The 25341-nt window shown below is 34.5% G+C and overlaps 1 protein-coding gene across 1 annotated transcript in view; it reads left to right on the top strand.

Moving 5' to 3' along the window:
- The first annotated feature begins 4407 nt into the window (after window positions 1-4407).
- Window positions 4408-25341, top strand: part of LOC149568465 (putative anthocyanidin reductase) — a 42093-nt gene continuing 21159 nt past the window's right edge. The window contains exons 1-2 of the mRNA XM_089816731.1: window positions 4408-4495; window positions 4698-4800. Coding sequence (XP_089672857.1) covers window positions 4408-4495; window positions 4698-4800 — 191 coding nt within the window. The remainder of the gene's footprint in view (window positions 4496-4697; window positions 4801-25341) is intronic.

Below are 25341 nucleotides of genomic sequence, written 5' to 3'. Positions count from 1 at the left end.
GTGGAATTTGTTGTTCTTCTTGAGGAGGGTTTTGAGGTTCTTGTGAATTTTTCAATTGATTATGGACATTTCCTAATAAAAAATTAATTGAAATCCAAATAAATAAACAAATCTAAATGAAAATTGTAAAAAGCCTACAAAACAATATGAAAAACATATCAAACAATGCAAAGTTAAGTTTAGATCACATACGGCATCGGCTTGGGTGTGCTTGTGATCTTGGATTTTGTCAGTGAGGAGGCATATTGGCAAGGGATGGTGAAAATGTTGGATTTTTTAACCCGCGTGCGTGCTGCTTTGTAGGAATAGTAAAAAGCTCTGATGAAAATGATGGGCTACGGGTGTGCAGCCCATCATATATAAATTTTTTATTTTGCTAATAGCACGTATGCGCTATTGAAAATAGAGAAAAAAAAAAGTGTTGGCACCTTTTTGGCACCACAACTCGGTGCATATGCCCATTCCCTGACCTAGTTCTTCCCCACATAAAATGGGAAGACCTCTCATTTGACAATCTAGTTAGAAACCAGGAGCTGAACCTTCTCTAAGGATATGCCGACTGAGACCTTTTCTCTAAGATCAAGAAAAATCCTATCTACATACTTTGTTGTGAATGTAATCTGTGATCTAACCCTTTAAGTAAGCTCCTCAAGACATGTCAATTTTTTTTGATAAATACCTCTATATAGATGATCTTGAGTTCTCTCAAGTGTTGATCTTAGTCTAGCAAAGTCTATGTTGGCAAACTAGAATATAGTCACTAGATTATAAATGTGAGGGTAGATAGGGGTACATCAACACATGGTCCCTGTCCCTTTCACTAACCCTATCCCTATCCCTATCCATGCCCATGTCCATGTCCCTATCCCTATCCTTGTCCCTACCCCTAATCATGTCCTTGTCCTTGTCGTTGTCCCTCATTCTTATTCTAAGGTTGTTCACGATCATGGGATTCCATCTATGGTTGACTTGTATGAACCAAATGTTAACTTAATAATAAGTACTTGAGTACAAATATATATATATATATATATATATATATATATATATATATATAATTACAAGAACATGTATTCGCTAAAGTCTTAAATGGGAACTATTAGATCCTATTAGTAATCTAAGGTCTTAAGGGGTCATGATAGGTTCTATTAGTAATCTAAGGTCATAAGGGGTCATATTATTTCCTATTAGTCATATTATATCTTTTTAGTGAAATAAAATAAATATGTACATCTAAAAAATTGAACATTAAATTTTACATATAAATATCTAAAACATCCAAAAAAATGTATACAAATTAAATATAGATGTAAGAAGAGAGAGGGAGGGAGGGAGAGAGGGAGGGGAGAAGATTGTTTGAATTTTTTTCTAGTTATTCTATGTTTTTCTTTTTTAATTCATCTATAGTTTTAAAGCTCTGTTTTTCTTTCTAGATCTATAGGTAATCCTATTTTTGGCTTTCATTTTCTATCTAGCTAGCATTTTATATTTCTTTAAAAAAATGTATTCCAACTACAAATTTAAATATATATTTTTCAATATTTTCTAAAATTTAAACATAAAGGTAATTAATATATACTAAAAAAAACTAAATAACCATAAAAATATAGCTAAATATTCACTACAAACAACTAAAATTTGATTAAAACTTTATCAAAATTAACTAAATATTCATTAAAAATAATTAAATATTTATTAAAAATAGAAAAATGAAGAAAATGTACATACCTAGTATGTTTAATGCTCTAAAGAGGTCAAAAATGGTACGCCAAAGTGATGATACAACCCAGTACATCTGGAACTTTTCTCTAACCCCTTCCACCAAATTGAAACAATGAAAATGAGAAGAAAAATTGTAAACTGACACCTATAAAGCATTTTTGGAGGCAAAACAAGGGCTTCAAGCAAAACCTATGGCTTTGCATGAAACCCCTAGCCACATGGCTTCTCTCTAAGTCTAATGTTGACCTCATTCGAAGCACTCGCTTCAAATGAAGCCTTTAAATTTTTTATTTCCCACTTTTCATTTGATTTCTTTGTGATGAAAAGAGGGAACCATTTGTATGGCCTAACCCTGCTAGCACTCATCAAGCCTCTCAGGAACCTTCACATGTCTCTATAACTTTTAGCATGGGTAGTCTCGATAACTTTTAGCATGGGTACTATGTATTTGACTGCTAGGAAAGAAACTTTGGATTCCCCTTTAATTTCTACCTCCCTTTTGAGGAAAGATAAGCTTCAACCCCCTGCTAGCTGCGAGTTCCCACCTACCTCCCTTGTTAATTACCCCACTCTACCTTCCCCCTATCCCACCCATGGTCATTCCCCAACCCCATTGAACCCCCTATCCAAAATCCCCTCCACCAATTCCTCCTGCCCACCTAGTCTTGATAGGAATTTTTTATTTCAGGTGGAAGTGGAGCATAAGAAACTCTGAGTCGAGATGGAGAAGTAAAGTGATATGATGATTCAATTGGAGACCTTGGTTGATTTTGACATCAAGGTCATGTATATTTTTGTAACTAATCTATAGCTCCCACATCAGGAGAATGAGAAAGGGCAAAAAAAAGAGGATGAGGAAGCACGAAAGCTATGCTAGTTCTTAGCTAACGATTGGATGGATGTGCTATTTTCTAAACCCAACCAAAAGGACAAAAAACTTTGAGTATTTTTTTCTTGTTCTATGTCTTTAGTTTTATTTTTGTTATGTTATTTTACTATACTTTAAAATCTTAAGCCCTGGGTGGCTGAATTTCAAACAATTTCATTATATTTTTAATCATTGTTATTACGAACTTCCTTGATACTATGTTTAGTACAGTTGCTAGTTAGAGCAGATGGTTTTTCTTTTTCCTATCTGTGGGACCTATTTTTATAGTAAATTGACAATTCATTGGGTATGTATTCTTTGGGCTTGTCACCCAAATTTTGACTTTTTTTAATATAAAACAATTTATGAAAGAAAATAGACTATGAATTTAATTAATGACAACTTGCTATAACAAAGCACTAATTATATTTAACAAAAAAAGGTCATTCATGTAAGAATTTTTTAGATCACTCTTAGATCACAATCTTAAGTAGAGTTTTAGGTAAACAAACTATTGGTTGACTTAAACATCACATTCTAATGAAAAACTCTGAGACCAAAAGTGTTAAATAGTTTAAAATGACTATTTTTACCCTATCTTAATTTGTTCCTTAGTGTGTGCTCATTAAATGCTATCACAAAATGTCAATATATTGTATCTTAATAAATTCTATCTTATAGATTGACTAAGAGCTCAAGTGACAAGATTATATTTTCATAAATTCATAGAAAATATTTAGAAATCCAAAAATCAATCTCTAACAAGTCCTTACTAAAAATTCAATTGAACCCTACCATTTGATAAATAAATAAATAAGTCTCTAGTTCACCATGCTGAAATATTTATTTAAGAGTTGATTGTATTTTAAAATACCTTAAAAGCTTATTGATACATCATAAATGGCAAGATCCCTTAGATGTAATTTCCTTAGATGGAAATTGTACAATAAATACATCAAATTTATTTGAAAAGTGGCATAGATTATCAAAATATATTATACAATTCTATAATTAGTTTAAGTTTGACAAAATAATTTGAGTTGTATTTTAAATCTAAATTTCTTATTTAGAAATTTGGGAAGAAATTTTGTTATCATGATTTGGAATAAATGAATGATGCAATGGTACATATGATAAATAAAAAGATATATTAGATACATAAGAATGTGTTTATATATATATATATATATATGAATGACCACTTTTAGAATGATAAGAAAGATATATTTTAACCAGCTATCCCTGTCTTATAATAAAAAGGTGTAATGTTATCCATTAAAATTTACTTAGTAATTTTACCCACTCAAATTATTTTGAGTTTAACTACTAAATTATAACGATTACATAATAAATATCTTTGTCTGATTTCTTCCCCACTTGTACTTCTACGTAGACATTTTGAGAAGAATCCTATTTTAAGTGGGAAATGTTTTCTACAATTCTCGCTCTCCTATTACAGCTAATTAGCATTCTGCCTAATTTTCGCTCATGTGAGTATTTAAAACATACGATCTGTCTCGATGCAGATAAAATGCTAGTCATATTTTGCATTCGAGGATTTGTGTACACCTAATTCAATGTTCGGCATTATTTTCTCCTGATATAAAAGCTCCGTATACTGCTAGAGAGACTTAAAGTCACATAGTACGAATAACTAGATGAGAAAACCGTGTTCAAGTATTTTTCTACGAACCACGAAGGCTCAAGAAACAACGTTTATTTTTAACTTGAGCATGGTGCTGTAAAAAGTGGACATAATCTCTGTTTCTTCATCTTATAATTCTACACTAACAATTTTCTCTCAAACTAGGAATTTAATGGTTGTCGACGGTAACCAGAGTGTGAAACGAGTGTGTGTGACTGGAGTAGCGGGATTTACCGTGAACACCACTCTTAGAAACCCAGGTATAACTTTGATGTCTGTAAGCATGCTTTTAGCAACCAAGTTTTAAACATGGAAAACTGGGCTGGTAGGAAAATGATTCTTCAATTGTTTTAGTTCTCATTAATTTACGCTACTAATGATGCCTTTGTAAAGATTAATTTGTAAAAGAGGCAATGTTATGATTTCGTGTCTAACTTCAACTTTAAACCTTTCGGTTCAAAGTTCTAGTTCGAGGTTCAAGTTCTATTTCGAGGTTCAAGTTTAGAAGTTCAGATTCCATGTTCAGTTCAACAGTTCAGACTCCAGATTCAAGATTGAAGTCCAGGTTCAAACTACATGGTTCCAAGTTTCACTGGTCCGCAATTCAAGTTCAAGTTTTAAAATTTTCATAAAGTAGAGACTCAGTAGGAATAACTTGGAATCACAAGTTCAAAGTACATGCTAAAGCCCTAGGGCTTGCTCTATCACAATATCAATGAGGTCCTAGTGATGCGAATGCATCATAGCAATCTTCATATGATGAAAACAAACAATTAATGTGCCACATCATTGAGATCTTAGTATGTAGGTATAAATAAGACTTTGAAAGAAGTTACACCACTTTCACCACAAAGATGACTTGCCATTTCGAAAGCCCATTTAAATATAGTTATCACTATTTTAAAAAACTTTTATATTACAGGAGACATCATTGTTACCCAGATTTCCACAGTACAGGAGAACGTTCAGTTTGGTATAAATTCAAGCATCAAGCAATGAAGCATGGTGAATGATATAAACATAGCCAATTTTATGGAACCCAGAGCCCTATCAAGATCATGTGATATGTTTGACAGAATGTCGATGCATATGTTATGGTAAGTGTTAGATTTATTACATTAATCAGGCTAGTTTCAAAATTTAGTTTAAATAAATAAATTAGTTAAATGTATAGTTGCTGGAAGTTATTCCATAAGCAGGTTTTGTAAGGGAAAATAAGGCTGTATAAAATACTCAAACATCAATGTATATATTATTAATATCATTTCGGTATCAATTATGTATGTATCTGAATGTATCCAGAAAATCTGAATCAATAAATTAAGTTATTTTATATTTTAGCTCTTTCATTGAGTACCAAAGCAGGTTGATCGATGGGGAGAAGAGTGTCTTTAATGGATTTTGGATGACTAAACCCTATTTTTTGTGAATAAAATAGGAGGCTGAAGGCAATGGAGGTTGGAGGATTTTTATCATCTCGAGCTAACTTCTCACTCAGAGATGATTATTGCATGGGAAGCAACTATTTGTGTCCCAGTAAAGCTGGGCCTTAGCAGATTCATCCCTGAAGATAAGAGGGGACTTGATCGATTTGTCTCCTTGAAGAAAAGAGGGGGCTTGGCTGCATGATTGTCCTTCTATGGAGTGAAGGGCAACAGGATTTGAAGAATGGCATTGGATACACTCAAAGGAGATGTTGACTTTCAGAGGAAAGGCTTCCATGTATAGACATATTAGTGGTGATTGTTTCTACGGCACTTAAGGAGGCATTAGACACACTTGGAGGAAAGATGTCTCATGTGCAGCACCAAAGAAGGCATTAAACACACTCCATGGAGATGTGAAATTTTCGAGGAACTATGTCTCGTTATGTAAGGGAGATGAAAACAATCTTATTATGAAGACAACTTTAGGATTTGCAGTCTGAAGTTGAGATATGAGGGCAACTTTAGGATTAGGATTTGCAATCTGAAGTTGTAGAGAGAAAATCTACTTTCAAAAGAGCTTCATCAAAGTTTCCAAGGAATAATATTGGTGAAGGCTTTCACTTTTATTGGATTAATGTAATAAGGGGGGAATGTTGGACTTATTACATTAATTAGGTTAGTTTCTAATAAGGAGGAATGTTAAGCGGGTCTATTGGATTAATAAAATAAGGGAGAATGTTAGATCTATTGAATTAATGTAATAAGGGGGGAATGTCAAATTTATTACATTAATCGGGCTAGTTTCTAAGTTTAGTTTAAATAAATAAATTAGTTAAATGTATAGTTGCTGGAAGTTATTCTGTAAGCAGTTTTTGTAAGGGAAAATAAGGCTATATAAAATACTCAGACATCAATGTATATATTATTCATATCATTTCAATATTAATTATGTATGTTTCTAAATATATCTAGAAAATCTGAATCAATAAATTAAATCATTTTATATTTTAGCTCTTTCAATAAGAAATGATAGTCAAATTTGACCTTCTCTGTTCCATTGAAAAAATGTGAAGAAGCTATGTTTTTTATGAGTCTGATATCTAGCTAAATGAAACACTTTCGACGTTAACAATACTATAAGTTGTGACATTATAATAACCATAGAGAGAACCTCTATGTGTGCTTGATACCCACCCACCAAGCGTCTATGCTCCCAGCTTATGAAATATGGTGAACCTTGGTCAGCGAATCCTGATTGCAGATGCAGATGAGATTGAGTTTGGGTAATTCAGACAAGCCATGAATTGGATGTCCAATGGGTAGAAATGCACATTTCACCATATTGCAGATGCAGATGAGATTGAGTTTGGGTAATTCAGACAAGCCATGAATTGGATGTCCAATGGGTAGAAATGCACATTTCACCATGTCCGCAGTCCAAACTATAAAAATGTAGACAAAAGATTGCTTTATCGAGGCAAGTTCTTGTTTAAGTTACGAGACAAAAGGAGAATGCAAATCATAATCTTGGTTCACAGTAGAAGGAATATCCCCAATTTATGTAAAAATGAGATTCATCGGGCATGAAGAGTGAGTTTGACTCTCTGTGATACAATTAAGAACGAGAGATAGACCATGCCCATTAGAGTATTTTCATTTTCCAACCCAATTATATTGGGTGCACAGTTTAATCAAAGGCTTCTCTTGAATTAAAGAGGATGGACACAAATTGTTTGATAGAATGCACGTGTGCCTATGTGCTAGAAGGTCAATTAACGATTATAAAATCAGAAGGCGTTTCTATCTCAACATGGTTTCCATCGTAGTAACATTCTAAGAACCGATATAGGTTTTGAATACAACTTAGAGGAAGCCAAGGGAAGGAATGGTTACAAAGTCTCCAACATCTGAGTCGATCCTCACCTTTGGCAAAGTATAGGTAGTAGCAGTGAATTGTTTGTCAAAGCATCGATTCATACATGTTGGATACCAAATTAGTACTGAAATTCTCATGTCCAAGTGGGCACTTGAAAATGGATTCGAGTACATATATTGAGCCATGACTATCTCAAAGTTGACTCCTCAATCTTGGCGAAGCATGGGGAATGGTAAAGGGGCGCTCGACTAAACATCAATAAATAGAAGAATTCGAGAGTCGTCTATGTAAGCATTGATCTTTTATTTTGATACATAACAAACTTGAACTGATAAAGTCATTATATTTTTGGAATCTCTAATATTAAATATACCATCTTCACATGGCCACTCTTAAACATCACACACTAAGGAAGAAATTAAGTTTTGAAAAATAAGTCAACTTTGACTATTTAACACTTTTAGCCTAGGAATTTAGCTTTAGTGTGTGATGTTTAAGTTGTTCGTCCTCGAATAGGCCAATGCTTCTTGACAAATAATGTTCCTGGTGATACCCATCTTAATTATTACTGCTTAACATCCAAAAAAATTGTGTCACCTATCAGCATGTATATATTGTTATAAGAGCATTGTATTTGGAAAAAAAGGGGTAAAAATTTATTAAGATAGAAAGAAATACAACAAGGATAGCTCAAGGGATGGGCATTGGACCACTCCTCCCCATGGAATTCTAAAAATTAACACTGGTGGTTCTTCACGAGGGAATCCAGGTCCTGTTGATATTGGGGGAGTCACTCATTGCAATTATGGTGACGTTAAATTCTTTTTCTTAGTACATAAGGGTAATTACACTAGTAATCTCATGGAGGCTCAAGTTATTTTATATGCTATGGAACAATGTTGCTTGCAGATAAAGAAGAAAAAGGATATTATTTTGGGGTAAAATTTCAAAGTTTAGTTATTAAAACTGAATGATGTCATTGGGGAAGCATGTGAAAGTTGAAAATAAATATGGAAAACTAACACTTTTAAGATTTAGTTTCATAGCTGAATGTCAAGCTCATAGTTCATTTATTAGAAAAGATTAATAGCAAAGGAATTCTTCTTTTCAGCAATTGTGAAACTTTTGGGGAGGAAATATTTTAAGTGTTGATTGTAACTAGGAAGGAGTTTTTCTTTATTTTCTATACTTTGTAATTTTAAGGATAGGTTATCGTATGGTTTTCTATTATGTGTTCATAAGAAAGATAGGTTGTGTTTATATCAGATCTTGAAATCTGCAGATGTAATTCTTGGATTGTTGTTGATTGTATGGTTCTTTTGTGCTTTGAATCCAATCTTGTGGTTATTTATAGTTGCAGAATAAAATAACTTTTTCTCCATTTCTTTGTGATGTATAGAGAATTCAATGATTAGTTGTATGGCTATTTTGTATTCTTTCTCTCTTTATTCTATTAGTAAACCTTATAATCACATTTATTCCATTTTGATGGGTGGATGTTAGTAAACCTTCATGTCTTTAGGCTAAAGGCATAATAAGTTTATCTAATTCATTGAACATCTTTATGAGGGAGTTGTACCTTGAAATTCATAGAAGAGTTATCAACCAATGATAACTTGTCCAACTATTAGTAGCTTTTTGTTCTTCCATTTGGGCAATTTGAGTCATATTTTACAATTCTTTTCGAAAGACGAATCTATTTAATAAGAATGTCAATGAGGGGTACAATGTTTCCCTCTTCTCAAGGGTCTCAAATGAGGAATTCAAGAGGGTATTTTTTGGTATGGGTCCTTTCAAATCCATTGGTCATGATGGGTTCCCTTGGCATTTTTCAAGATTTTAAGAGACTTAATTGGAATGGATGTTAGCTATGTTGCCAGGGACTTCATTAGAACTGGTAAGATCCTAAGGTAACTCAATGATACCTTTTTTGTCTTAGTCCCCAAAATTGATAACCCTACTACCATGGAATAATTTAGACCTATTACCCTCAATAATACCCTCTACAAAGGTTCATCCATGGTTCTAGTAAAATAGAAACAAAACCTTGCTTGAAAAACTCACAAATTCCAAGCAAAAGGGGTATATTTCTAGTAGAAAAATCATGTATTTTGTTACTGCTATGCACAAGATTATGCATTTCTCTTATCATACCAAAGTTGCAAGTATCACACTCAAGCTTTATGTTTCTAAGAATTATGAAAAAGTTAATTGGTCCTTTATTTACAGAGTTCTATCATCTTTTGGATTCAATTAGCTACTCACCAATAACATTAAGGATTTTGTGGAGATAGTTAGGTTCTAAATCATTGTTAATGGGAAATTAGAGAAGAATTTTCATCCTACTAAGGAAATTTGATAGTGAGAACTCCTCTCCCACTATTTATTTTTTTCTAGGTTGAGATTCTAGGGTGATACATGATCCACCTGGTTGAGAATGGATCCATTTAATGGATTAAACTAGCTTCTACCCTTCCCCCCAATATTTGATAATAGTTTGTCAGTAACACCACCTTCTTTGGTGCTTTAGGTTTGTCATTAGTTCCATGAGTGGAAGTTTATCTAGATAGTTACACTTATGCCTCTAGTCACTATATTGACTATCAAAATTTGAGTTTTTTTTTCTCTTATAATATTTTTTAGTATTAGATAGCAGCCAAAAGGATGGGGGGCTGATCACAGAGTACAAAAAGGCTAAAGGATCAGTCAGAGGTTACCTCCCAATCATCTAACTGATACAATTTTTATACTTTTAAAAAAAAAAAGTTCCAGAACTGAACCATCACTTACAATAGTCATGTCACTAACTAGAAAATAAAAAGAAAAAGCATTCCAATAGTAAGGGAACATATTGTTGCTATTAGGCTAGGAATTAGACATATACATATATAATAAAACCCTGTAGGGTACCAAGTTTAGAGTGATCAACATAAAAGAAAAAAGACCAACAAAATTAGGGCTAGCTAGCCTCATTTTTTTATGGTTCCTCATTCTTCTTCTCCTCAGGCTCATCCATTCACCTTCACCTCCTCCTCTTTGATAGATTTTCCAAGAGCATCATCGACCAGTCCTCCCCAAAAAGTTGTAAATGGAGTGGGTAGTCTAGCTCTCCTTTCCTAGATCCTTCACATCCTTATTCACTTACAAGAAATAAAGAGTAGTGGTAGTGGAATGCATAACATTTATGGAGAATTTTTCTAGTGTGTTAAATTTTTGGTAGATGCCAACATCATTGTCTACCATCTCCTTCATTGACTACTCTAGCTTATCCAGTTGAACCTTGCTTTGGCTCTAGTTTTGGCTATGCTTCCCTTTTTTGCACCCACCTTTGGAAGTTCCTTTCATGGGGGAGGTGATGTCCTCCCCTCTGTGTGTAGACAAGGATGGGGCAGCTTCAAGTGTATCTAAGATGTGTGAGGGACTAGGTGGCCTAGAGACAAGCTTCTTGCCAATGCTCTGGTGAGGTCTCTTTCTCTTGGTGGGTTTAATTTCACTCCTTGTAGACTCAAAGCTAAAATCTTGTTTAGGGGGGGACTTAAATTTCTCCAATTGTAGGTTTTTACTAGTTCTCCAAAGAATTCTACTTGCTCTTTCTCGTGTCCATATCCGAGTCGTTGAGGCTTATTTTAACCTCAAGGGCAGGGTTTTTTTTTTTTTTAATTGTGGCTTGAGCCATGGCCAGGGTCCATAGATATTTGAGGAGTGACAATAGCTAGGGGGTTGACCAAAAGTGATGGGTTTAAGGCAAGGTGGTAGTTGTACATTTTATTCATGAAACCCTACTGAATGAGATAAGTGTTTACCCTCCTCTTTCTTTTTCCTAGCCTTATAGATATTGTCTTCCACAGAGTTAAAAAATGGATATGGAAAGGAAATCTGATGAAATGGTTGAGAATGGCAGAATGATAGTAATAAAGTACCCAAAACAAATTCTCAAGGGTAACATGCCTCATTATTGCATATAAAATAACATCCTAGGGCTAAGGAAGATCTTCTATGGAAAACCCACTACGCATTCGAACCGGTTACTCATCAAACTTGAGGAACTTTTGCAGATTGGTTTCATTATTCACTTTGGCCTATGTGCACAAATTCTTGCCCTCCAGGGAAAACCATCCAACCTTTTCAATAACTTCTTCCATGATTTCAAATGCCATCCCATTGATGTTTACTTTTTTGACATTCCATGAGTTGAAGAATTGCATTGAGATGTTCTCATCATGTTTTTCCATCCCTTCCATAAATAGTAATAAACCACCTTCTTGCAAATAAATCATCACACCTTCACACTAATGAATGCAAGCCTCAACCACCACAAGTTCAATGTGATCAGTGGTGCCCATACCTCCACCTAACTCAATCACCAACTCTTCTAAATTTTTTGACATTGCCTTGTTGCAAGTTCAACAATCATTGTTCGTTAAATAAATTGCACCCAAGATGAAAATGAAATGGTGGCAAAAACTCATCATCAGATTGCAAGGTTTCCAAAAAACTAAAAAACCTCAGCTGCATGTGTTAATAGTCCATTTCCTTTTGTAATCACCCATCGCCAACTGTAGTTGGAGTTGGATTTGATTGAAGTGTCTCTATCATTTTTTTTGTCTATTTTTTATATGTAGGGAATTCCACTTCCTTCATCCTTTTTTAGAGATAGTTAAAGCTCACAACAAAAGGATCATACGAGTTAATCCTCATGCAATCTTGCCAAAAAATCACTTTACAAAGAGAAAACCTCTTGTCTTCCCTCCCACGTAGATTCTTAGAGGTGTGCCACCTATTGTAATGATTCATGTGGCTTTATGAGAGGTACACTCATGTTTTATCATCACTTGATGGTGGAATTTGGCTAATGTCCTCCCATTTGATTAGGTGTATGACATTATGGAAAAATTTCACCAATTCATCTACCACACCATTTCCTTCACATTAAATGTGGTCCATGTGGATCTCTTGGCACCCCTCCATCAACTTGTGAATTTTGTCAATTGTCACTTTGATCGTCTAGCTACTCCAACCCTCTTCTTTAATAGCTTTAATAATTAACATTGAATCCTCCTCAATAGCTAACTTGTTAATTCCTCTTATTCTCCAAATTATCATTCCTCACAGAAGTGCTAGGGCTTCCATTTCATTTTTTGAGCCCCCACCACAATTCCTAGTATAGGCAACCACTAGTTTCCCCATACAATTATGGAAGATGCCCCCATCAACAGTGCTCCCCACCATGGATGAACCATAAAAATTAAGTATTATCCATGTCTCATGGGGGGTGCCACACCATTCTTCTCCTAGCCATAGCTTTTGAGTTGTCAGGTTGTGGCACCATTGGACCTAAGTCCCAAGCGGACACCCACTTCATATCAAGTCTTCTTGGGGGACTGAAGGGGTGTTTCCACCACCAAATCCAATTACATTCTTTTAAAAGTCTAATAACGTGCTGGGCCACCATTGAACTAGTAGTGGCTTTGCCCCTAAAGATTTTTTATTTTGCTCCTTCATATTTTCCATGAAACATACGGTGGAATTAATATCCATAAGGTTTTAAGGTATAGGTGAAATGACGAACCATAATTTTTTTAAGGTCTAGATTATAATATTTTCCAAGCTACACATCAAGATTTTGGATATCATTAGTTTTCAAACTGCCACCCTCCTTGCCACCCTCCTTGGACTTCTACTTGGTTTTAAGCAGGTAAAAAATAACCCCTGGAACTCTATTCATGAGTGCTCGACCAAAGGAAGTTCACTGGTTCAAAAGGCAATCTCTTGAGAAGCATGGGGAAGCTTTAATTTTTGGTTGCCTCCTTATAGGGAATTCTAGTATACTTTCTACTCATCTTAAATATTACAAGGATCATGAAGGATAGACTAAAGAAACTTCAATGCAAATTCATTTTTTGGAGGTGATGTACATAAGAGACACTCCCTTGCAACCTAGGATAATGTGTCGCTCTCCAAGTCCTATGGGGGTGTAGGCTTATGTGCAATATCTACAACCCAATAAAGCTTTTTTTTCCAAAGTTGCTTGGACCCTCCTCAAGTGGGATACAAGCTAGTATAAAATCATGGAGGAGAAGGGTAAGTGCACCAAGTTGTGGTGCCAAAAAGGTAACACCTTTTTTTAATCTAATTTTCAATAGTGTGCACATGCTATGGTGTGCACACGTTATGGCATGCATGCACTATGGCTTGGATATCCCAAGCCATAGCCCATATGCACTATAGCGCATATGCACTTTATAAAAACTCAAATTATTATAAATGGGCTGCATACCCACAACCCATTCATTTTTTCTCTATTTTCCTACTTCCCCTCCTCACAACACGTATGTGTATTGAAAGAATAGAAGGTTTTCACCACCCACCTTGCCAATATACCTCCTCGCCATCACAGTTTGAGATCACGAGCATGTTGTATGTTGTCTAACCTTCTTTTTGCATTGTTTTATATGTTTTTAATATTGTTTTATAGGTTTTCTTCAATTTTTCTTTAAATTTGTTTTTTTATTTAGATTTCAATTAATTTCTTATTAGAAAATGTGAATAATGAACTAAAAAATTCCCAAGATGATCAAAACCAAAACCCTCAACAAGATCCAAACAAAAAACTCTCAACAAGATGAGAATCAAAACCCTCCACAACAAGAACAACAAATTCTGCAACCTGAACCAATTGCAAGACCTCCTCCTGGCACACAAGAAAACATAATAGATGAAATAGAAAGAGACAAAAATGAATTAGAAGCAGTCATTGGTAGGTTGAAAGCTTATGGACAAACCAATCTAATGAGAGCTCAATTGGCATCCTCCCTTGAGTCCATTAAGACCCACATAGCTTCTATTAGTGGTTACTTAGATGTTTGGTGGGTTAAGAGCGATGAACAAAAAAGATATTATGCAAATAAATTATCATATCAAGATGTTAAAAAAAGGATATACCAAAAGGTAGGATTTGTGCATTATTTAGAAAGCTTGGTGAACAAGATACTATTAGAGAGACTACTAAATGATTCCCCATCCATTGGTGCATACATGATGTTATTAGAAATAATTTTTGGGATAGATGGTGGATGGTTTTTGATGCCCCTCCTTGCAATAATCACAAGATCCCAATGTATTTCTTAAGGAAATTATATTGTGAGTTTTTCCTTGGGGAGATCTTCAATTATTTTGATATATTAGACCCTCAGGGTAGAGGTGGGGGGTTATCATTTGATAGGACACTTGTGGTCAAGCCACAAGGTGAGCATGTGACTATTCCTTTATTTGTGAAGGAACATGTAGATGCCAGAACTCTAGGGACTATTAGTGCTTTCATGCAAACCCTCATTCATTGCATGATTCCATTAGTTGAGGAGGAGCCTTCTACATGTCATGGTTACATGTGCACATCATGTAGATCATTATGCACATTTGGCAGCCATGTTGAAGATGGTGTGGATGATGGGCTAGTGACTGATCAGTTCTTGAATGAGACATTTGGCACTAACACATAGGTAAATTACAATTATAATAAACTAATTTTATCACATTTCATATGTATAGTGAATGAATAATTAGCATGTATTGACATTGTTCAAAATTTAGGGTCAGAGTGTTGGTGGCCCTAGTAGCAATCCCCCGGCCCCATTTTTCATCTTGTTGATGAGTCTAGAGGTATGTATTGATTTAATCATTTAAATTAATACTTATATTTATTAAGTAATCATATGAAGGATTGACAAAAAAAAAATTATGCATGTGTATCAATTCTCTATAAGACCATCGGCATTCACTATAGACTCTGAGCCTAGACATGATAGGAGCTTTGTAGAGGTACATTTGTTTCATGTTAATTTAATTCATTTGATTATATTTGTTTCATGTTTCATATTACATGTAATGTGTATTGTATGACATGCAGCTCTTGACATCTGAGACTCCTCCTCATCTTTAGCAATCTATCAATCGTGAAGTGGCTGCAACTATGGCTAGTTCATAGCCATTGACTAAGGTATGAAAGAATTTTCTTGGTTTTAGTTGTTTTTTTATAATAGTTAGTATTAAAATTTCCAATATTATTTATAAGTGATTATATTGATTTAATTGTTGTAGGTTCTTTTCACACCCAATCATCCATGAGCCTTCGAGGTGGAGCAGAGCGATTATATGGTGGCGGTAAGAAAATAATGAATTTTGTGTGTACATTATTTTATTTCAATGTATAATAATTGTTGATTGATATTTTCTTTGTTTGTATCAGCTCAAGTTAGAGAAGAGTCTCAACAAGAGGACAAGTGAGCATGTGAGGAAGACCCCATCATCGCCATCGTCTCCCTCCACATGATGACCGAAGACCTCTAGAGATTTGTTTCCTTCCCCTCATGGGAAGGAGAAGATATAGTTGATGGGCATACATGTATATGCATTAGTGGACATATGTGTTAGATTTTATGTTAGTGGACATATTCGATATATATTTGATGTATATATGACAATTTATATTTGATGTATGATATTTATTTGATGTATGACATTATTAGACTTATGACATTATTGGTTAATATATGATATGTTCGTTCATGTATGACATTATTGGTTATCATAATATATTATATGTTCGTTCATGTATGACATTATTGGTTTACATTTTATATAATATGTTTGTTCATGTATGACATTATTAGTTATCATAATATATTATATGTTCCTTCATGTATGACATTATTGGTTAACATAATATATTATATGTTCATTCATGTATGACATTATTGGTTATCATAATATATTATATGTTCGTTCATGTATTACATTATTGGTTATAATAATATATTATGAGGTTGCATGGGTACTTGTACCCACACCCCTATTACTCTCACCCACATACCCAAGTACCGAGTACTTAGTGGAGAGTATCATAGCTAAGGACCTTGATTGAGATTTTGGAATTTTTTTTTTAGTTTTTTGTTTGTGTATCAGCTCGTTTCTTATCAAGCTTAATTCAATACATAATCAGTTTGAAACTTTGATAGAATACTGATTAACAATAAACTTTATCACTATTTAAGCATAATTTTATCATTTTCAATATGTCATCATCGTATGATTTATGATCTTGTTCATGTTTAAAGTTTTCCTTCTCTATTATTTTTATATCAAGCTTAATTTAATACCTAATCAGTTTGAATTTTTTTATACAATATTGATCAGCAATAAACTTTATCAGTGTTAAAGCCAAAAATTTATCATTTGCAATATGTCATTGTCATATGATCTATGATCTTCTTGTTCATTTTTAAAGTCTTCCTTCTATGTTGTGCATCTAAAAATTTATCATAAATTATTATTGCAAACATATAACAAATCTAAAATTTAAAACAACATATTACATTTGCAAACTTTATCACTGTTCTTGATTTGAAAAATCATTGTCATGACTCATAAATTAAGATTTTCTATAAATATAAAAGTATAATTAAAAATAAAGTTTGACATACCCAAGCACCCTCATCCCCTATTATAAAAAATAGTTGTACCCATACCTGTACCCATACCCATACCCTCAGTACCCCAAGTACCCCCATCCCCGTGCAACCTTGTATATTATATGTGGATCTTGGTGTTTTTTTTACACCTATGTGGTCTATAGGATCTCTTGCTACTTAGAACATCTACTGACCTTGCCCAACCTCCTCACCAGGTTAACTGATCCAAACTTGCAGCATCACTCCCTTACTCTTCTAGGAAAAATATCCCTCCAAAGGTTTTATAGGTCTACTATGGTACCATAGCACTCCCTAGTCCAACCAATGTTTCTATGATGTCCTAAGGTGTTATTGGAACACTTTTACTATTCTTGAATGGATAACAATAATGGGTTTATACTCAATTTCAAGCTTTCTTCACAAAAGGGCTATAAGGAAAGCCCTTAATTAGGCCTCCACTCGGATTTCTAGGGCCAATAGCTCCTTTTTCTTATATTTTCAACAACTCTATCCTTAATAAAAATTTATAAATAGGACCCATTCTCAAGGATTTTTAGGGTCTTGGAGTGTGTATAGGTCATACAATAAAAATAGAAAAATTGAGGGTTCGGTATGGCTTTCTTGGCTGCTTGCTATCCCTACTTTTAAGATACCTTCCACACTTCATTAGGACTCCTCCTCCACAAGTTACAACCTTCTCATATCCCTCTTCAATCCCTCAGAAGGTAATGTCTTCATTCTTCAAGCTTTGCTCTCGAGAGCTCTTTCTTTACTGATAGTCCCTAGCTAGGCATTACCTAGCTTGCCTAGGGCTTGGTCAAAGAATTCTTTGCAGTCACTTTTAGGGCCCTTTCTTTAAATATTTTGGAATCCATTTGCTCATTTAGGCCGTGAATTTTGGAGCACCTATTGTCATCTTCTTTAACACTACTATTGGCATAATGTTATAACTATCACATTCTCCAAAGGGAAAACCTCACTATTTCAATGTCTTATCCTTAATGCTATGACAATTGCACATCTCTAGACCTCTAGATTTGTTAGGTTCTTAATCATTAGATCACCATTCATCATAACAATATAATAATATATTGACATAATGTAGCCTCAAAATCACCATATATCACTAGTGCACTGACATGTATGCAAAAATATTTGAAAGCTTTTGTTGAATTCTTAGTTCATGCTAGGTGAAACTTGTAAATTTATTCTAATAGAGTTCAACATTGAGAAAATATGAGTATATAATAAGTTTCCTCAAACTACCAACCTACCACCACATAAATGACATTTGGAGCTCCTCTTCATAGCTTTAGAACTGTGATTGTTCCTTCGTGGTTATCCCTTTATGAACTAACTCACAACTTTACAACTCATTGTAGTATTTGATTGTGAGTCATCTTGAACATACATAACTAGGTGTTTTGTTAAAAGATCCTTGAAACATTTTCATTTATTACTCCTACTATATATCGTACTAAATGTCTTATATGCTACTACACATGATTACTAGATTTATTAAAATTGTTGTCTCACTCTATCTTACTTTCTGTTAAATTCACTATCATATGATCCATTAAATTAGTTCTTATACCTCTACCATAAAGGTTCTCCTTGCTTTTTACCATATAGTTATAATCTATATGATATATTAGTAAACTAGCTTTAAGAGGTTTTTCATTATACTTTAATTAGTCATTGATCTTAATTGGACACCTCTATTCCATTTGCACATAACTACTACATAGGCTTCTCACGTGTACTTTTTCACTTGTTTGGACCGAGCACTATTGTTGTGCTTAGTTTAAAGAAAATTCAGAATGATTTTAAAGATTGTCATGGTCATACTTTGCCACTTGACATTACTTATTCCTTCTACATAGGAAATTATTCGACTTTCTTTAACCCTACGACAAAGCCCTAGAAATAAACATGAATATTAAGTTTGATATCATGTCATTCTTTTCATGGAAATTAGCATTTTGATAAAGATTTAAGAGTTTTTCTAGAGATGTTGATATTTACACTACTACAAAGGTTTAAAAAGTTATTCATCAGACTCGCTATTATTGCCTCAAATATTTTCCTTTGATCTTATTCCTTTGTAATGCCTTTACCTTGTGCATTTATTATCATTAACATTGTTTTGACAATTATAGTAGCCTTTTATCTAAAACTCTTGATGAATATCATCTCCCTTAGTCTATGACGTACATCCCAACTAATCATTACTTGGAATGTAACACAAAAACATAGTCATTCCCTATCATATTCAAAAAATGTTCTCTACTTCAATATTTATTTACCATTATCTACTCTTTATTTGCATATACACTCTCTCTTTGGAAAACTATCCTCAATGCATTGTGTAGAGTCGATTCACTTATTGTCATTCTAAAATATACTTTCATACTTTATATATCTATTTACTTTGACTTCTTTTTTTATTGCCTCTCATGAAACAATCATACATTAGTGAAGGTCACATGTACCCACAACTATCAAAAGCATGCTTCCTTTAAGGATCCAAACCATTATTCAATATAAGACAATGAACTAAAAAACATCACAGTTTGCAAATCTATCATTTAGGAGCATGTTAATGTGATTGGTATTTTTGAATGATAATGCAAGATGTAGCGAATGTATTCTTTTCTATTCACAAATATGACATTAGATAAGATATGATCCTTGAGAAACCCTCATAATGATGCAAAATAGTGATCTTTATGATTCCTTTGATAGTTTTGACACAATCTTATAAACCTATGGCACATTAGAATATGTGCTATATTAAGCCTACCTCTAATAAACCCTTAAGATTGTGAGTTATGACAAGTAGGAAAAGTTATGAGCCCTTTAGAATCTGCTCCTACACATCACACCATGTTTTCTCCATGATATTTTCAATGTGGGGGAGATCAATAAAAACTTATGAACTCTTGTAAGCACCTTAATGTGTCATTATCTTTCTTAGGGACATTTCGGTTTAGCATGCTTGAGAACATTTGAGCACTCAATAGAATGGGTTGAGGTTGGGGCTAGGGTTTACCTAGCCACCCAAAGCTAATAGAATAGACAGTTAAATCCCAGGATGAAAGATGAGAGAGATTTGGTAGTTGGCAACTTTTTACTAGCCAACACTACAAGTTTTAGCATCACTTGAGATGGCCTTGCAAAATCAAAACAGAGTAAGATCTCCAAAAAGTGAGAGAGGTTGTAGGTTTCCACAACATGGTCCTAGGGAACTAGAATTGCATCCATACCTCACACAAGTTCCAAGATATGCCCCATCAAAGATCACTGCCCTATGGCATTTAGTGACCCTTAGGGACATTTTAGTTTGGCATGCCTAAGAACATTCAACTGGTCAACAGGATGGGATGAGGTTGGGGATAGGGCTTACCCAGCCACCTAGAGCTAACATAATAGACAGTTTGATCCCATGATGGAAGGTGAAAGAGATTTGGCAGTTGAAAACTTTGTACTAGTCAACACTAAGAGTTTCAGCATCACCCAAGATGGCATTGAAAAATCAAAATGGAGTAAAATCTCCAAAAAGAAGGAGAGGTTATTGTAGGTCTCCACAACACGGTCCTATAGGAACTAGAATCACATCCATAGCTCACATGACCTTTGAGATATGCCTAGTCAAAGATTGTTGCCTTGTGGCATTTAGTGACCCTTAGGGACATTTTAGTTCAGTGTACCTAAGAACATTTTAGTTCTCAATGGGATGGGATGAGGTTGGGGATAGGGTTTACCCAACCACTTGGAGCTAATAGAACAGACAGTTTGATCCCAAGATGAAAGGTGAGAGAGATTTGGTAGTTGGCAACTTTGTACTAGCCAGCACTACAAATTTCAACATCACCCAAGATGGCATCACAAAATCAAAATGGAGCAAGATCACCAAAAAGTGAGAGAAATTATTGTAGGTCTCTGCAACATGGTCCTATAGGAACTAGAATTACATCCATACCTCACACAAGCTCTAAGATATGCCCTATTAAAAATTACTACCCTATGGCATTTAGTGACCCTTAGAGACATTTTGATTTGGTGTGCCCAAGAATTTTCAAGTGCTCAATGATATAAGATGAACTTGGTGATAGGGTTTACCTAGCCACCCTGAGCTAACGGAATAGATAGTTTGATCCCAGAATGAAAGGTGAGAGAGATTTGGTAGTTGGCAACTTTGTACTAGCTAACACTACAAGTTTTAGCATCACCCAAGATGGCATCGAAAAATTAAAATAGAGTTAGATCTCCAAAAATTGAGAGGTTATTGTAGGTCTCCACAACATGGTCCTATAGGAATTGAAATTGCATCCATACCTTGCATGAGCTCTGAGATATGCCCTGTCAAAGATCATTGTCGTATGACATTTAGTGACCCTTAGGGATGTTTTGATTCACCATGCTCAAGAATATTTGAGCATTTAATAGGCTGAGACAAGCTTGGGGATAGGGTTTACTCGGCCACTCAGAGCTAATGGAATAGACAGTTCAATCCCACAACAAAAAGTGAGAGAGATTTGGCAGTTGGCAACTTTGTACTAGCCAACACTACAAGTTTCAGCATCATCCAAGATGGCATTGCAAAATCAAAATAGAGTAAGATCCTCAAAAAGTTAGAGAGGTTATTGTAGGTCTTTACAACATGGTCCTATAGGAACTAGAATCGCATCCATACCTTATATGAGCTCTAAGATATGCCCCGTCAAAGATTGTTGCCCTATGGCATTTAGTGACACTTAGCAACATTTTGGTTCAGCATGCCCAAGAATGTTTGAACACTCGACAAGAGGAAACAAGCTTTGGGATAGGGTTTAGATAGCCACCTAGAGCTAACAAAATAGACAGTTTGATCCCATGACGAAAGGTGAGAGAGATTTGGTAGTTGGCAACTTTGTATTGGCCAACACAACAAGTTTCAGCATCACCCGAGATGGCATCACAAAATTAAAATGGAATAAGATTTATAAAAAATAAGAGCAATTATTGTAGGTCCTCGCAACACAGTCCTATAGGAACTAGAATCACATCCATACCTTGCACGAGCTTCGAGATATGCCACATCAAAGATCACTGCCTTTTGGCATTTAGTGACCCTTAGGGACATTTTAGTTCGACACGCCTGAGAATGTTGGATTACTCAATGGGATGGGATGAGGTTGGAGATAGGGTTTGCCCAACCACCTAAAGCTAAAAGAATAAATAGTTCGATCCCATGATGAAAGGTAAGAGAGATTTGGTTGTTAGCAACTTTGTACTAGCCAACACTATAAGTTTTAGCATCACCTGAGATGGCATTTCAAAATTAAAATGGAGTAAGATCTCCAAAAAGTGAGAGAGGTTATCGTAGGTCTCCATAACATGGTCCTATAGGAACTAGAATCACATCCATACCTCACACGAGCTCTGATATATGCCTTATCAAAGATCACTACCCTATGGCATTTAGTGACCCTTAGGTACATTTTAGTTCGGCATGCCCGAGAAGGTTCAAACACTCAATGGGATAGGACAAGCTTGGGGATAGGGTTTACTCAACCACTTAGAGCTAACATAATAGATAGTTTGATCCCACAATGAAATGTGAGAGAGATTTGGCAGTTGGCAACTTTGTACTAGCCAACACTACAAGTTTTAGCATCACTTGAGATGGCGTCACAAAATCAAAATAGAGTAAGATCTCCAAAAATAAAGAGAGGTTATTGTAGATCTCTGCAACATGGTCCTATAGGAACTACAACTGCATCCATACCTCACACAAGATCTGAGATATGCCCCATCAAAGATCGCTGCCCTATGGCATTTACTGACCCTCAGGGACGTTTTAGTTTGGTGTGCCTGATTTTAGTGGTCAACAAGATAGGATAAGCTTGGGGTAGAGTTTACTCTGCCACCTAGAGCTAACAGAATAGATAGTTCAATCCCATGATGAAAGGTGACAGAGATTTGGTAGTTGGCAACTTTGTACTGGCCAACACTACAAGTTTCAGCATCACCCGAGATGGCATCCAAAAATCAAAATGGACTAAGATCTCCAAAAAGAAAGAGATGATATTGTAAGTCTCCACAACATGATCCTATAGAAACTAGAATCACATTAATACCTCGCACGAGATCCAAGATATGCCCTATCAAAGATCACTACCCTATAGCATTTAGTGACCCTTAGGACATTTTAGTTTAGTATGCCCAAGAATGTTTGAGTGCTCAAGAGGATGGAATGATCTTGAGGATAGGATTTTCTTGAACATCCAAAGAAAATGGAATAGACAGTTCGATCCCATGACCCTTTTTCCACTAAGTTGCAAATTTGAGCAACTTTTACAACTTTCAACAATGCAACTTTGCACAAAAAGTGAAAGTTTTACATTTTTCACTTGATTCCACTTCTACAACTTGGAAAAGGTTTGGAAACACTAAAATAAATTATTTTAAAATGCTCATCCCTTCACCAATTCCCAAACTCCTGCAAAATTGTTAGCATTTTTGTAATTTTGCTTTGACAACTTTTGCAATTTTTTACAATTTTTGACATCTTAACTTTTAGACACCTAAAACTTAACCTAATGACCCTAAGGACCTTTAAAACCTTTCAAGAAGCATAAAAATCATTTTTCCCTTGAAAAATCACCTATATTGCTCAATTTTATGAAAAAAAAGTGGCCCATAGTGTAACAGTAGAGACTTGATCTGAAACAACCATACCTCATATTTTGATATGTTATAGAGGAGCGAAATGAGTATCTTAATCTTCAATTTATTTTCTTGATATTATGGAAAAATGTGAAGAAAAATGCAAGAGAACAACATTTTATGCATTTTTTCTCCTTTTACATCACCATTTTGAAAAAATGGAAATATTACTAACCTCATTTGAAAATCAAGTCTATTCTAGTTATTCTATTGAATTATTGTGTCTTCTTTCATTCCAGTTACAACTAGATATAATAAAAAGGTAAATGCTTCATGCACTTATTCTCTCAAAGAGTAAAATTTCTACACAACCTCAATGTTGACAATTTGATTCAAAAGGAGAAACCTTCACCTTTAGAAGTTGTTATAAAACAAATGGAAGAAATGAGGAAGGAGCCTAATGTGATCAACTTGACCAATGACATTAACTTGATAATGACCAATGACATTCAAACTACAAAATAATATGCTTCTCTACTTGAATATTGACTTAAACAAATCTAATGACTCTAGTAGAGGTAAACCATCATGGGTTTCCAAATCTAAGCACAACTGTACACCTCTAGGAGACTCACTTGAATTGGTGTTGAATACTTTGATATCAAATAAGATCATTACACTACAATATAACTATAAACCTTATGAACCCAAGGTTAAGTCTAAATTTTGGAATGATGATCACTATGGAATCTATGATAGAAATAAGGGTCATAAGACTAAAAATTATGGTGTAGAGCACCTAACTTTAATTCATCAATATGTTTGTAATAAGGTCAAGGGATAGATCTCATGATCTCCCTATGACCCATCCATTTTGTTAAGGACACAAGACCTCTTGGTGTGTTTATAAACCTTGGGAATCATTTGGTCCTAATAGATGATATGTTAGTCATTTCATACTTTTCTAAGTGTGTCTTAGGAGTTTGGAAGCCTAAAAAGGTTTCTAAGTGTTAATCAATTTTAAATGCAACATTTCTTGCTATAGTGGCAAAAGTTTCTTAAAAGTTGTCAACAACTTTTGCAATTCGCTAAGTAACTTTTTGGTTTAGGAGTCTTAATGGCTCAAACCATTTGATGGTTGAGTGGAATAGTTGGAAATGACCTATTTAGGCTTAAGACATTTGAAAATGGATAAAGACGGAAGATCTAATTGTAAACTTGCTTTCAAATCAATAAAATATACCTATTTTAGTGCAATTTCTTGACATTTTGTAAGTACAGTACGAAAAAATACGGGATGGATGATAAGCTTTCTAATTGAAAAGTTGATGCTAAGTGTCTGAAGGCTTTTGGTAGTTGTTTGAATTTTTTATCCTTTTTCTTTTAAAAGTAATCAAATTTATAAGCTTGCTAGTTTGAGAAACCCTCAATTTAAGGGTTTTGGCATTCGAATGGCCCTAACTTATTGATCCACCAGTGGAATTTCTTTTCCACTTGTATGAGGCAAGTTAGGGATGTGTACTATAAGATTTTTGTAGTTTTGGAATAGTATTTGAAGGCATTTAATTTTGCGAGGAAGCCCTAGGTCAAATATTACCATGTATTTGACCCATTCCTAACCTCTTGCTTTGAAACCCAAGCCTAACCAAGCTAATTAGGCCTGTGGACTTAGTCAGGGTTATGAT

The sequence above is a fragment of the Cupressus sempervirens genome, chromosome 3 (assembly GCF_028749045.1).
Source record: "Cupressus sempervirens isolate cs-2001-9-10 chromosome 3, ASM2874904v1, whole genome shotgun sequence".
NCBI classification, from domain to species: Eukaryota; Viridiplantae; Streptophyta; class Pinopsida; order Cupressales; family Cupressaceae; genus Cupressus; species Cupressus sempervirens.
Note: the sequence above shows the minus strand (reverse complement) of the source record. Positions and strands in the feature narration are given on the sequence as shown.